Source organism: Camelina sativa, chromosome 3 (assembly GCF_030686135.1).
Source record: "Camelina sativa cultivar CO46 ecotype springtype chromosome 3, ASM3068613v1".
In the NCBI taxonomy this organism is placed as follows: domain Eukaryota; kingdom Viridiplantae; phylum Streptophyta; class Magnoliopsida; order Brassicales; family Brassicaceae; genus Camelina; species Camelina sativa.
In genome coordinates, this window is record NC_141882.1 from 31,082,920 (window position 1) to 31,098,048 (window position 15,129).

A 15,129-nucleotide genomic window follows, 5' to 3' on the forward strand; every position below is an offset into this window, starting at 1 on the left:
TACCTTCACTCATTCTATCGGGCTTTCTCAAATGGGCCTATCTAAGCCCATCACTGACTTTTGAACTGCTTGGGCTAAATGAAAACTTGGGTTTGATTTTTGTGGCTCATCTCTGGGACTAATACAGACAGACCCATTTCTAGACGTGTTTGTTATTTTAATCGGGCGTTGATGTTCAGTTCAGACCTTCGTTGCACCTCGTGCTTGTGTATCTGTATCAATCTCTCTATTCACTTACATCTTTTCGCTGGTTGTGAGTCACCGTCGAGACTGTGGCAGATTATATATACAAAAAGCTTGTTTTTCGGATACCAAACATAATTCTTTTTATGTTTCAAGAACGGGCCTGTTTCCTATCATCTGCACCCCATGAACACACCCGGTTGCGTTTTACCTTCTTCTGTCTCTATGTAATCAATCAGGTTTTGATCGGCTTTCACTTGGCACCTCCTATTGACTCAGTGGACCGTACAAAGAATCTTTGGCATCCGCGTCCTCTATTTGCCAGTTGCGTTCCTTGCTCTTCGGGTCTGCCGTTGAGATTCGTAAGATCTTGTTATGGAATTTGGTTAAAGTCCGGCGGTGGCCAATGCTTATATATGTAATGTCGGCCGACTGGATTTGCTGGTACAGAAGCGCCTGCACATCAATCGGAATGATTGCGTCAATGCTAAAGTTTCATGATAAATACATCACGATTCTGATCATATTCGCAAAGTTCAAGCTGGGGAACCTTGTATCACATATGTAAGAAGAATGAAAGTGCGAAAACAAGAACGAAAAATCTAGGACTAATCGATTGATATCTCTTGTTTGGGGGGGATAAGCTCTGTATTCTAAGTTTTCTCATAAAAAGTGAGTTTCATCTCTTCGCCTAGCACGAAAATGAGAGGAGAAAGCACGAAATACCTCATTAGCTTCATCCAAAGCACTAGTGGATTCATCCAGGAGGGCCAGCTTTGGCTGAGCCAGCAATAACCGTGCAAAGGCAAGGCGCTGCTGCTCACCAAGTGAGAGAACACTGGACCACTCGTGTATCGAATCAAGACCACCAAAGCGATCCGCTATATGTCCAAGACAAACCTTCTCTAGAGTCCGCATCAGATCATCTGTTGTCGGCTTATTACACTTGTCATTTCCGTCGTCTCTAATCAAGAGAGGTGTTGAACCTGACACAGTCAACACATTTTTTCTCATGAGTTTGAGCCAGTCCATTGGCTTGGGTTATATAATCTGATTGCATAACCTGAATTCTAAACTGCGCACCGTCTATTTTACTGCCACCAGGTGTCGCCTCCTCCTCCACAGTTGCACTCCAGGCAGGATAAAGCAATTGCTGACGCAGAGTTCCCAGAACCATATAAGGTCTTTGTGGAAGGAACAATACGTCTCCCGAATTTCTTTCCCCTGAATTTTCCTGAGTCTCCTGTGTGAAACCATCCCCAGAATCGAGGTAGAACGTGATTTTTCCTTTCCCTGACCTCCAAAGACCAGCCATTGCTCTTAGCAGCGAAGTTTTACCACTCCCACTAGGACCCATAATCTGTTAAATGGCATTTCTAAGTAACTTACCATCTACCAGCCACATATGTACTTCAAACGCAAATAGTCAAAGTGAACTAACCAGTAGGTGATCCTTGTCATATATATCTACAGATAAGTTGTGAACCAATGTGGTTCCATTTGTTGGTGTCTGAAGAGTAAGCTCCTCGATCTCCAGACGCTTTTGGTTCGGCTGGGAATTGATTGAACCATTGGCGTCCAGCAGTGAAGAATTCCTCTCACTCTGATACGTCAGCTCAATCTCGTCCACAATGTCAGAGGGATCTCTGAAGATGTTGTTATCCAAAAGATCATCAAATTCACCTGTATTGTAAGAAGGCTTGATTTTGTTAGAATGCGTAAAAAGGAGAATCCCACAACCTACAGCAAATGCAGGTTTTCATTTAGACCCAATTTCAAACAGGACAGAGAACAGCTGTCTTAATCTTTTCATCTGGCCAGTCACTAGAACCATCAACTGTTAGAGATATATATATATATATATATATATTTTGTGGGGGGGGGGGGGTCTTTACTCTTACAAATGCTACTACTATACAGTCTAGAGTGTTATCTATGTATAAAGAGGCCTATAACACACACACACAAGAAAAAAAACTTCTACTCTCGGATTATTATAAAGAAGATCCTACTACCAAACTATCTATTTTTCACCATCAGGTAACAGAAATTAAAGAGAGGAGCATATTCTGCAGTAATGTTCTACCTATACAGATCTAAGGTCTCGTGTAGTATGCAAGCGCGATCTGCATGCAACAAGTAGTATATATACAGAATACATGATTAATCTAATACCTAGTCGGTCAATGACAGCTGAAAAAGAGCTGATAGCTTGAAACTGATAAACAACGAGGGAGAAGTCTCCTAGGATATGATTGAATGCTGAGACTGACTGGTTAATGACACCAAACTCGATCTTCCCGGAGAAATACATAGGGGCAACAACAGCAACTGGAAGAATCTGAATGAGGTAGCGGTATCCATCAGTGAAGAATTCTAGGTTTCTAGATGCTATCAGCAATTCCTGCGTGTGAAAAGAAAAAAAAAAAGAAAAGAATTGAACTCATTGTGCAATAATCTAAGGATGGAGAATCGGTGAGTGGGGGAGTAATATTACGGTTAAATTATCAAAAGCGCTAGTGAAACGCTGAAGCAGAAGCTGCATTTCATTCTGTTCGCCTCCGTAGAAAGCAATAGATTCAGCATTTTCCCTCACTCGTACAAGGCTGTAACGAAAGTCAGCCTCTTTCTTCTCCTGTAGAAAGTTGAGATTCACAAGTCCCTGAAATATCAAAATCAAAGCAAAGAGGGAATATTATGTGAACTGGGAACTCATAGATAGAAATGTAACAGCAGCAAAAGCGGAGGAAAAGCAAGTAGACCTTGCCCAGAAAGACGCTGATGGCTGTTCCTCCAAAGGAGTAGAGCAGGAGAACGAGGAAGAGAGGAGGATAAATGGTGAAGAGGATGTTGCTAAAAGAGATGAGGTCTATGGTGGCATTGACGAGCGTGAGAGAGAAAGACAAGGCAGTTCCAGTAAAAGAACTCAAATCGTCAACAAGGCGCTGATCTGGATTGTCAATGATAGACTGAGACTGGATCTTGTAGAAGGTTTGGTCTTTAAGATAGCGCTGCAGGTAATATTTGGTCATCCATGATCTCCATCGCAGTGATAACGTCTCTTTTGTAAAATCCCTCAGCACAAAGAACTGCGCAAAAAAAATCCAGAGGACAAGATGATGAATCGATGATAATGTCTTTTTTTTTTTTAAAAAGAAAAAGGATCTGTAATGTATCTTTCACGCGGAGGTAGGAAGGAGCGTGTGGGAAAGCTCACCGGAATTCCGCCGGCGAAGGCGCAGAGGTAATAGAACAGCTGCTTGGTGAATTGCTCTTGGTCTTTGTCTTTTGAACCAAAGAACAACACAAAGGAAACCAATTATTTAACAACGCACGCCGAGAGAGAGAGAGAGAGAGAGAGAGAGAGAGAGAGAGAGAGAAAGAGTTGAAGAAGAAGAGAAGTCATACTGGCGAGAGAATTGTAGAAATCACGGCCGAGGAAATTGAAGCCGACGCTAATGCCTGTGGTGGCTAGGGTTAGGGCGAAGACGGCGGCGAGACGAAGCCTGGCTTGGTCTTTGTCCTCGGAAAACCAATAAGGCGACGCGACTTTGTAGAACTTCTTCCAGAGAGTCTTCAACTTCGGTGATGCCCTATCCGACGACGGTTGCGGCAACAAAGAAGAGGAGGAGACGGTTCTGAAACGGGCAACGTTCTTCCGAGGAACGTTGCCGATCGATGATTTACGGCGGAGAAGAAGCTGAGGACAAGTGGTGAGAACGGGAGCGGTTGTTATCAACATCATCCGTCACATAGTCATCTATCTCTCTATCTGCACAGATATAGTTTGTGGTAACTTCAAGTTCAGGCAGCAGCAACAGGAATGAAGGACGATCCAAGGCACAAAGGCAGCTCAACCATTCATTTTGTTCACCACACACACACACCCTTCTTTCCTTATATGATAGATAGATCCATCAGATAAAATACCCCTCAAAGAGAGAGGGAAAACATCATTACAAGGCGAGAGTAAGCCCCATATCTGATGGTAACAGGAATTCAACCAAGAGAGAAAGAAAGATCTGTAAATTTTTTTACGATTGAATGAGGAGTGAGCTCTCGGCTTTGGGAAATTCTGATTTCTTTCCCTCTTTATTTCTCAGGCTTAGGCCATCATTAATGGGGAACTATTTTTTGGTGTTCTTAGATTAAATATATAGTGAAAATAATGGTAGATCAGTTGTTAAGATCATAGTTAAAAAAAATGGAAGAACTAATTATGGTGTTTTTAGAATAAAGATATAGTGAAATAATATTCATAAACATTTTACAAATTATAAAAACTTATAAAATAATATTTAAATTGCTTATTTATATAAAAGCAATTGTATACTTATAAATTAATATAATATTCTTAAACATATTACAATTATAAAAACTTATAAATTAACATTTAAATTGCATACTTATATAAAAGCAATTATATACTTATAAATTAATATAATATTCTTAAACATATTACAATTATAAAAACTTATAAATTAACATTTAAATTGCATACTTATATAAAAGCAATTATATACTTATAAATTAATATAATATTCTTAAACATATTACAATTATAAAAACTTATAAATTAACATTTAAATTGCTTACTTATATAAATGAAATATTTTTTTTTTTTTCCAAAAAATCTCGTCCAATCACATGAAGCCACGTCAAATAAGAACTGGGTTTAGATCAGTTCTACATCAAAAACTAAAAAAAGTGTTCTAAGCCACTATTCATTATTTTTATAATTTTTTTGGGCTAACAACACCCTTGGTGTTCTCCCATTAATGATCCCTTAAGTTTCTACACTTACAGTTTATATATATTATATAATAATGAAGGTGGGATAGATACTGGAAAGGCAAACACCACGCTTTTCAGAGTTACATTTTTGCTTCTCACAACCTGGAGTTGCCTAACAATCTTCTTCTCAGCTCCCACGCCACCGCATCAATGAACTCTTCTGTATTCACATACTGATCCCTCCTAACCCTGTTCAATTTTACAATGTAGACACACACACACAAAAAAAAACTTATCTATCAGATCTTTTTTATAACTTTTACTAGGTCCATCAACCACTACTCTCTCCGTCGTTATGGTCTTACTTGGGTCCGTGGATCAGAAGAGCTAGATCCTTTGTCATTTTGCCAGACTCCACCGTGCCCATGCAAGCTGCTTCTAGTTTCTCAGTAAAGCTCAGCAGTGCGACATTGCTGTCCAGCTTTGCCCTGGTTACAACAACATCACATACCAAACATCTTTTAATAATGAGCTCAACCATTTTTCAGTCAACTTAAGGCTAAGGTATGGCAGAAAACCTAATGGTTTATACAATCCCGGATAGACTAACTAATTATTTCTCCAGTAGTATAGCATCAAGCACACCAAGTGTGACAAGTGTTCAAAACACAGTGGAAATCGGCTACCTGTGGGCAAGGCCTCTGGACCAAGCAAATATTGAGGCTATGCTGTTGGTGCTTGTTTCACTACCTTTTTGATGAACTCTGTAGTGGCGGGTAACTGTTCCATGAGCTGCTTCTGCTTCAATAGTTTTTCCATCTGGACAAACCTGTAATATATCTCAAATTTTTCAATTCAAAAAGATAGGAAGATACGCATGAACCATGTTAACACAGTAAAGACCCAAAAACTTTGGCTGAGGCCTGTGTCATTTCATACCAACACCGATGTCATCATTCCCAAAGATCCATATCCTGCAGCCGAGAGCAGAAACATTGTTTCATAAGGAGATATAAGATCAAAGTTTCTGTCCCCATTCAGATCATAATTTCAAAAAAAAAAGAAACCAAAAATGCATTTGATTAGGAGGCACAAAGATGGAGGTTTCAGTCCCTACAAAGATCTCAAGTTTAAGGGAAAAAACCTTGGGCTAAGAAATCGCTCTGTACATCTCCATCGTAGTTCTTGCATGCCTAGACGTAACCTCCGTCACTCTTCATGGCATACGCAACCATATCATCTATCAAACGATGCTCATACCTGGATTTCATTAATTTTGCTAACAAGTTTTGCCTGGTGAACGGTTTGTTCTAGAATGGGCTAATAACACATTGCACATCTCACCTTATCCCTGCAGCTTCATACTTGGATCTCCAATTAGTTTCATAAACTTCTTGGAATATATCCTTGAATCTTCAAACAATTTGAAAAGGGTAATGTCAGGGCAGCATGACTAGATGTTTCAGTGAAACTCTAACAAGAAAAAATAAAGGAAAAATTCACACCTTCCATCGTATGTTTTGAGGATGGTGTTTTTTGTAGAGAGGTAAAGTGGCCACTTTTTCTGATAAGCTGTGTACATCGAGGACTCAGCAAATGCACGAATAGACTGTTCCGAATGAAATAGGGACACGATATCAACTATAGGCTATGCAAGTTGTATTCAGGTAGAATAGACACGGAGAGAGGACTCTTTTCACTAATGTTTACCTCATCAGTGTTATACATGGCTAAAGCAACACCTCCACCAGTGAAACTGAAGACTTCGAATTCTGTTTTCTGAGAAGATCCACTTGGCTCTGCAAACGTAAGATATGAGTTCTAAAGTGAATGAGTGGAATGAATACACTTCAACAGGTAGGTAAACTCATAGACAACAGTCCCTCCATTTTCTTCTTCAGTGAAAAAATTTGAGTTGATAGGTTAGTCAGGTCCTCAACTTTCGAAAATGGGTCTCCACAAAAGGTAATTCGTGTTAGTTGTTGAATTGACTTAATTACGTGTTAGCTCCAAATATAGCTTCTCTAACAGTGTGTGTGGTCTAATGAGGCAGCTGTTCCCAACGTAGGGAATCAACTGAAGGTAACCTGTGCTCATATTTACCTTTAACTAAAAGGTATGTGTTCATCACCTATCATGTTTCAAATAATGGGAGGAGGAGATTTACCGAAAACCAGTTTTAGTTTTCCTGGCTCATTAACAATAATATCAGTGGCTCTATACTGATCACCAAACGCATGTCTTCCAATACAGATTGGCTTCGTCCATCCTGAAGAAAGAAAAGCAGAGGGATTTGTTTTGCCTAGAGGTTACAGAAAATGGCTATAGCCCATACAAAAGAGCAGCCGGTGACAAACCTGAAACAATACGAGGGATGTTTCTGCAAATGATAGGCTCCCTGAAAACCGTGCCTGCAAAAAGAACAACAGGATCTTAGAGGTTGGTAAAATGGAAGACCCAGATGGCTCCTGTTTTAGGAGAATGAACTGACCGTTTAAAATGTTCCTTATAGTTCCGTTAGGACTCCTCCACATTTTCTTTAACCCGAACTCTCTAACACGAGCTTCATCTGTTGTTGAATAGTAATTTCCGAATAAGCACACTTATAAAATGGAAAGTTGCAAAGGTTCAAGGATGCAAAGACATACCAGGAGTAATCGTGGCACACTTAATAGCCACGTTATACCTATCACATAAAAAGAAACCAGAATAAGGCAGACGAGAGTCTCAAATCACAGCCATGAACAAAAATTTGATAGAGAAGAGAGCTTGGACACAGGAACACTAAAACTAGAAAAGATGTAAAAAGTATCAAATGTAAAAGCAGAGACATACTTTAAAGTAGCTTCAGCACTCTCTATAGTAACCTTATCGTCAGTGGAATCACGGTTAGGCAGTCCAAGATCAAAGTATTTGATATCCAGCTCCAGGAAAGGCAAAATAAGCTGTCAAGAGGTTAACTACAAAACGATTTTGAAGGCTTTGCTCAAGAATCAAGATACAAGACAGTTTACCTTTTCTTTGATGAATTTCCAGATAACTCGAGTCATTTCGTCTCCTGAGAGAATCAAGAAAAGGGTCTAAAAATTCTGAATTTTCAGAAACTACAACCTATATATTATGTAAACAAACAAACACACACTCGATACTATACGTTCCCTGAACAGAGGCAGAACACATATGTACTCCGATCTATATAGTAAATCAATCAATCAGAATGACAACGAGATTTATTTGAGTCAATTGAACTGTTGGGGGAAGAACACTTACCATCCATTTCAACAACGGGGTTGGCCACCTTGATCTTCTCGAACTCCATCTTTTGCCCGCAGAGATATGATCTGATGGGCGAGTGAAATTGAGAATAGCTACTGTGAACGGATCAGCAGCTCTGCTCCGCCATGAAAGAAAGACAGAAAACAGCTCTCTCTCTCTCTCTCTCTCTGTGTTGGGCCACACTCTTCCAAAGCCCACTTCTATATGGGCCTCATTCTGTAATTTTAAACTATCCAATAAGAGAGTATCTCTTTTTGTATAGTATTAAATTTAATACTAGTAGTCAGCTTTTGTAATAATAATAAATTGACTAAGTCATCTCTAACCCCATTCTATTTTAAAATCAAAACTTTATTATTGAGCAATATTTGCTTCAACTTTACTCTATATTTTACTCTAAAATAGAGAAAATGATGTGATTGCTCTATATTTAGAGTAACTCTATTCTCAACTCTATTATTTTACACTACCTCTATTTTAGAGTCAAATATAGAGTAACACATTAGAGAAAAATCATACTTTATTTTAGAATTACTCTATAATATAGTATAAATTAGAGATATACAGTCAGAGATAGTCTAAGATGTGCTTTGGCTGATTGAATAATTTAATCAATCTCTCTCAGATGAATAATAATAATCACAAGGTGGTCCTGTTGAACACTAGTACGTAGTAGTATATCTAAAAAAGAAAGAAAGAAATGTAATGAGTGTTACCACTTTTAACAAGGGTAAAAACGTGATTTAATGCATGAAGAAAAGCAAAAGGCAACGCAAGTTTTTGGACAGTTAAAATATGTCTATTGAGATGTGTGAAAAACATGAGAGCAAAGAAGAATCTCTTTTCCTAAGAGAGACACAAGGATTCGATCTTGTTGTGTATATTAATTTATTTATTCAAAAGGCTTTTCTTTTTTGCCTTCGATGAGTTTGTTTATCACTAACTAAAATGGGATTTTAAAAGATTAAAATTTAGAAACCGACATGTAGGGAATCAGATGCTACATTTTTCTTTTCTCTGAGGAAGACTCTTCCTCTCTTTCTTTCTTCTTGTCTTTTAGAAGAATTGTTATTGATGTTGATGTTGATGTTGATGGTGAAGATGATTTAAAAGTATATGTATTATATATATATATATATATTGTATGATCATGCATGGTTCCCCTTCCCCATATATAGACTCCTGCCTTTAACAACTTCTTCATGGATAAAGTTTTTAACTTCATTTAATTGTACATGTTGCTTCTAATTTATGTTTATTTAGTTGTACATGTTGCGTATATATATATATATATCAATATAATCTTTCAGTAAGCAAAAAAAAGAATTCTTGCATGCTACTCTAGATATATCGATAGAGTTATTTACAAAAGATAGGCACTATACTTTCCAGTCTCCAGGTAATTGCAGATTTGTTATAAGACTCAATTATGTTGTTGATGTAAGGTCGCAACGATAACAATAATAACACGGGAATCTGAGGGTAAGAGCGGAGGTGATCCTTTAATTAACGTTGAAGTAAAGTGAGTGTTACATAGAAATTGAGTCGCGTGATGTTATAGTTCTGTCGCGCCAAGGACTTATCGTACGAAACGAGTGAGGCAACACGAAAATGCTAAATGCGAGTAATACGACTTTAACTTGCGGTTTAGCTCTTCAATTCTCTTTCTAATTGTTTCTTTTTTGGATCACATGCTTGATAGTGACCTCTGGTATTTATAGTGGGTCGTTGACCTGGAATTCCTTCTATCCCTTCTGCAAATTAGGATTTTGCCACTGCTGTTTGATGGACCGAATTCATGACTTTAAGTCCTAAAATCTTGAGGATCTTATGTTTGGACCCCACCAAATGTTGGGGGTGCAGCCCATATCCAACATATGTAACATTATACGCAGTGCCGGCTTAACTTGGGGGGCGGACAATGCGATCGCTCCGGGTACATAGGTTGAAGGGGCATATACGTATAAGAAAGGGGTAAAAAAATTTTAAGTTTGAGGAGCACAATAAAGAAATTTGTAACCTAGAAAGGGTAAAAAAAAAGATTATATAAACCAAAGAAACCCAAAAAGAAAATCAATAAGTTTTTCATAAGTTAAGGGGCATTTTTTTTGTTTGCCCAGAAAAATGTAATATGTTTAAGGTGGCACTGATTATACAAATGGTAGTGAATAATTATATTTTGACCTAATGAGATCTTTAACTTAATGATTTCCATTTATGAAATCGAAATCTTGATTCTCGTCTATTAAAAGAAAAAACATCTTCCACCATAGATTGTTCTCCATGAAATGGATATTACAACTTCTTATCTTAATAAATTAGTTTCATGTTATTTTTTATTAAAGGTTTGGGTTTAGTATCTAGCAGCTCCCACCCCACTTCTTATATATATATATATATATATATATATATATATATATATATATATATATATATTTATAAGCGCGTACCATCATTATGTGGAGAGGCAAATACTTGACGTGTCAAAAAATCCGTATTTACATTTGCATTTTTAGAGATAAGAAATAAAGAGAAAGAAAAAACTTCCTCCTTGTTGATTTTGATGTCGTCGAGGTACGTCGAGAAAGCTGGCCAGTCCGAAAGAGAAGACATTATCTTCACCAAGTCTAAGCAGTCTATAAAAAAATCTACATCTTTATAGTCATGTTCGATCATGCACCGCATAACCCAGATGAAAACTTCTACTTCAGCATTTAATGGGGAAAGACTACGTCGAAAATTGGTGGTTCCCATAGTCGGCAACGAATCCTGAAAAAGCTTACAAAACCATTTTGCACATGCGAACTGTTCTCCCGTTTCCAAGAGTCATCTACAAAACAACAAAATCCCGAAAAAATAATGGGAAGAGGAGTTGCGGCCACCCAAAACCGAGAGGTGGGGACAATCCGGGTGAGGGTAGATCCCCATTCTCACCCTCTACCTGAGCCTGCTGCCATGTCGTCGCCTCTCCTGCCGCTAGTCGGACAACCTCATCAGACCGCTCGACCTCATTTTCGAAAATCTTTGCATTCCTTGCTTTCGATATATACCACATAAGCTAATGGAACGCTGAAACCTAGGAACTTGGATTTGTAGGACCCAAAAAATAATCCACATTTTTGTACATGAACTACGTCGGAAAGGAGTTTGGCCCAACCGGTACATGTGATAACGCCTATGCCTAACGGCGAAAATCGCATGATTGATTGTTTCCTCCGCAGCACCACACTAAGCACAATCCAAATCATAAGCAATACCTCGCCGACTTTAATTTTCCAATACCAAAATGCATCCTGATATGTCTATATTTTGTCTCTCCTCAGCATATATTTATCATGCATTTAGCTAGGATAACTGATTGTTTTACATCATTTTCTAAGTCTTTTCTATACACTATGCATGTCTAGGTAGTTCTTGCATCATCCTTGCATACATTGTGCATTTCAGAGTATTTCAGGTATTGAGGAGATGTTGGAAGCGCATCCGTCCGAGCCATGCTCCCCAGCCTCCGACCGAGCTATGCTCCTGTAACACCCGCGTCCCGCGATCCGAAAGAAGGGGCAGTTTGTTTTAAGGAAATCGATAGCTATATGAGCTTAAGTAGCTAAGCTACTAGCTCAAATAGCTGGAATACGAGCTAAATGAGCTGAACAAGCTCGATGAACAAGTAGTTCAGCTGCGGACAGCTATCGGCCAGCTATGGACAGCTATCGGCCAGCTATGAACAGCTATAGGCCAGCTGAGGACAGCTATGGACCAGCTGCGGACAGCTAGGCCAGCTAGAATCAGCTCGTCCAGCTAGCGTCCAGCTAGCGTCAGCTCGACTAAGCTCGGCCAGCTGGACGGTGGTGGACAGTCTCCGGGCCAGCTGGAGAGCTCGTGGACGGTAATGGGACGGCATGACCGAACGGGCATGGCCGGACAGGCACGGACGGACAGGCATGTCCGAACGTGCACGAATGAAGGGCCTTGATGGACAGGTGCCTTTTGGAGCCTAGACTTCGGCCAGGGCACTATAAATAGAGGGCAAGGCCTTCATTCCAACACACCATCATCCTTCCATCGTCCATCTAGGCCTAAGAAGAAAAGGGGGTGCGGCTCGGCGAGTATACTCGTCCGAACTGATGCGCATGCTACCTCTCTATCGAAGGTACGATGAGACGAGCGACGGTTCGGCAAGCGGGCCGATCCGATCGTAGGATAGGCGGCGGTTCGTCCGGGGAGACGAACCGATTGCAGGATGATCGACGGTTCGATCAGAGAGTCGGACCAATCGAAAGGTTATCGACGATCTACGTCAATGGACGGATCGATCGAGAGTTGACCGGTGATTCAATCGCTAGTTGGATCGGGTGATCAAAGGATCGACGATACGAGCCGTAGGTTGGATTGATCGGTCGGGTGGTCAAGTGGTCGACAAGTCAGTCGGAAGTATCGGCCCAGGTCTGTGGTTGATCAGCGATTCGATTATGGGGTCGGATAGTTGATCGGACCTGGCTCTGATACCAAGATCGACGAGTTAATCAGGGTATTAATGGTATGACCAATGGGTCATTTAAACGGTATGTCCGATACCGAGCTTTGGGTACGCGAGTGGTTCGGGAAGCCGATAGAGCAACCGTTCACCGTGCACCGAAGGGACTATATGTCCCCATCCCTAATATGTGCAAGCCAGTGGGGTTGGTTGGTTGTATGGCTAAGCACAATGGGATGGGTCAAGGTTAAAGTTATATTCCGCTAAGTAAAGGGGTCTACGAAGCAAGGCCATGAGCCAAAGCTTAGTGACCGAATGAAAGGATATTCGGCCGGGATTGGGGCCGAATGGAAGCCGTGACCGCGGACGCTGGGACGTCCAGGTCGGGGTCTTTCAAGTTGGTATCAGAGCATGCGCGATCCTGTGAGGACGTATGCCGTTATGCTATGTGTTCGGACGAAATGGAAATCTCTGATAAGATCGAAGACATGCTTGGGAACGGGAATGTGTTCGCCAAGATGCGCTCGTGAATTGAGCGATTGTTCAAAACATCGAACACATAGCATGTCGACCAGATGGTCGGAAACTACGACCGCGTCCGGGAAGGACCAGGGTCGGGAACTACGACCGCGTCCGGGAAGGACCAGGGTCGGGAACTACGACCGCGTCCGGGAAGGACCAGGGTCGGGAATTACGACCACGTCCAGGAAGGACCAAGGTCGGGAAATTGTCCTAGTTGGGATGGAACTAGGACAGGAACAGACTTGATCTATTCGGAGATTGTCCAAGATCAAGGGGAAAAGATTGCGTCGAGAAAGACGTAGATCTAGGAAAATGACCAAGTCCTAAAAAGAGCATGATCGAGAATAGATCAAGTCTCAAGTGGACGAAGGTCGAGAATCTCTACACCCACCAAATTCGAGGACGAATTCATTTTAAGGGGGGTAGACTTGTAACACCCGCGTCCCGCGATCCGAAAGGAGGGGCAGTTTGTTTTAAGGAAATCGATAGCTATATGAGCTTAAGTAGCTAAGCTACTAGCTCAAATAGCTGGAATACAAGCTGAATGAGCTGAACAAGCTCGATGAACAAGTAGTTCAGCTGCGGACAGCTATCGGCTAGCTATGGACAGCTATCGGCCAGCTATGAACAGCTATAGGCCAGCTGAGGACAGCTATGGACCAGCTGCGGACAGCTAGGCCAGCTAGTATCAGCTCGTCCAGCTAGCGTCCAGCTAGCGTCAGCTCGACTAAGCTCGGCCAGCTGGACAGTGGTGGACAGTCTCCGGGCCAGCTGGAGAGCTCGTGGACGGTAATGGGACGGCATGACCGAACGGGCATGGCCGGACAGGCACGGACGGACAGGCATGTCCGAACGTGCACGAATGAAGGGCCTTGATGGACAGGTGCCTTTTGGAGCCTAGACTTCGGCCAGGGCACTATAAATAGAGGGCAATGCCTTCATTCCAACACACCATCATCCTTCCATCGTCCATCTAGGCCTAAGAAGAAAAGGGGGTGCGGCTCGGCGAGTATACTCGTCCGAACTGATGCGCATGCTACCTCTCTATCGAAGGTACGATGAGACGAGCGACGGTTCGGCAAGCGGGCCGATCCGATCGTAGGATAGGCGGCGGTTCGTCCGGGGAGACGAACCGATCGCAGGATGATCGACGGTTCGATCAGAGAGTCGGACCAATCGAAAGGTTATCGACGATCCACGTCAATGGACGGATCGATCGAGAGTTGACCGGTGATTCAATCGCTAGTCGGATCGGGTGATCAAAGGATCGACGATACGAGCCGTAGGTTGGATTGATCGGTCGGGTGGTCAAGTGGTCGACAAGTCAGTCGGAAGTATCGGCCCAGGTCTGTGGTTGATCAGCGATTCGATTATGGGGTCGGATAGTTGATCGGACCTGGCTCTGATACCAAGATCGACGAGTTAATCAGGGTATTAATGGTATGACCAATGGGTCATTTAAACGGTACGTCCGATACCGAGCTTTGGGTACGCGAGTGGTTCGGGAAGCCGATAGAGCAACCGTTCACCGTGCACCGAAGGGACTATATGTCCCCATCCCTAATATGTGCAAGCCAGTGGGGTTGGTTGGTTGTATGGCTAAGCACAATGGGATGGGTCAAGGTTAAAGTTATATTCCGCTGCGTAAAGGGGTCTACGAAGCAAGGCCATGAGCCAAAGCTTAGTGACCGAATGAAAGGATATTCGGCCGGGAATGGGGCCGAATGGAAGCCGTGACCGCGGACGCTGGGACGTCCGGGTCGCCTCTCCTGCCGCTAGTCGGACAACCTCATCAGACCGCTCGACCTCATTTTCGAAAATCTTTGCATTCCTTGCTTTCGATATATACCACATAAGCTAATGGAACGCTGAAACCTAGGAACTTGGATTTGTAGGACCCAAAAAATAATCCACATTTTTGTACATGAACTACGTCGGAA

At 41.6% G+C, this 15,129-nt stretch overlaps 2 protein-coding genes and 1 pseudogene across 3 annotated transcripts in view; all 3 read right to left on the bottom strand.

The window, feature by feature from the left end:
- Window positions 1-15,129, bottom strand: part of LOC104778406 (protein neprosin) — a 648,080-nt gene that overhangs the window by 524,491 nt on the left and 108,460 nt on the right. The gene's annotated exons all lie outside the window — the stretch shown is intronic.
- Window positions 137-4,380, bottom strand: LOC104778495 (ABC transporter D family member 2, chloroplastic). The gene is made up of 9 exons (XM_087508963.1): window positions 3,592-4,380; window positions 3,401-3,468; window positions 2,946-3,272; window positions 2,681-2,845; window positions 2,359-2,587; window positions 1,625-1,866; window positions 1,267-1,543; window positions 910-1,169; window positions 137-639 (listed from the first exon to the last, which is right to left on the bottom strand). The coding sequence occupies exons 1-9, from the start codon at window positions 3,926-3,928 to the stop codon at window positions 451-453; spliced, it is 2,094 nt and encodes a 697-aa protein (XP_087365089.1). The 5' UTR covers window positions 3,929-4,380; the 3' UTR covers window positions 137-450.
- LOC104779393 (peroxisomal isocitrate dehydrogenase [NADP]-like) lies at window positions 4,785-8,364 on the bottom strand (annotated as a pseudogene). Its single transcript, XR_015595546.1, has 15 exons — window positions 8,188-8,364; window positions 7,932-7,975; window positions 7,753-7,862; window positions 7,566-7,603; window positions 7,409-7,486; window positions 7,275-7,328; window positions 7,085-7,186; window positions 6,628-6,716; window positions 6,423-6,526; window positions 6,262-6,330; window positions 6,062-6,177; window positions 5,857-5,891; window positions 5,604-5,746; window positions 5,283-5,405; window positions 4,785-5,166 (listed from the first exon to the last, which is right to left on the bottom strand). The product of XR_015595546.1 is annotated as a peroxisomal isocitrate dehydrogenase [NADP]-like (transcript).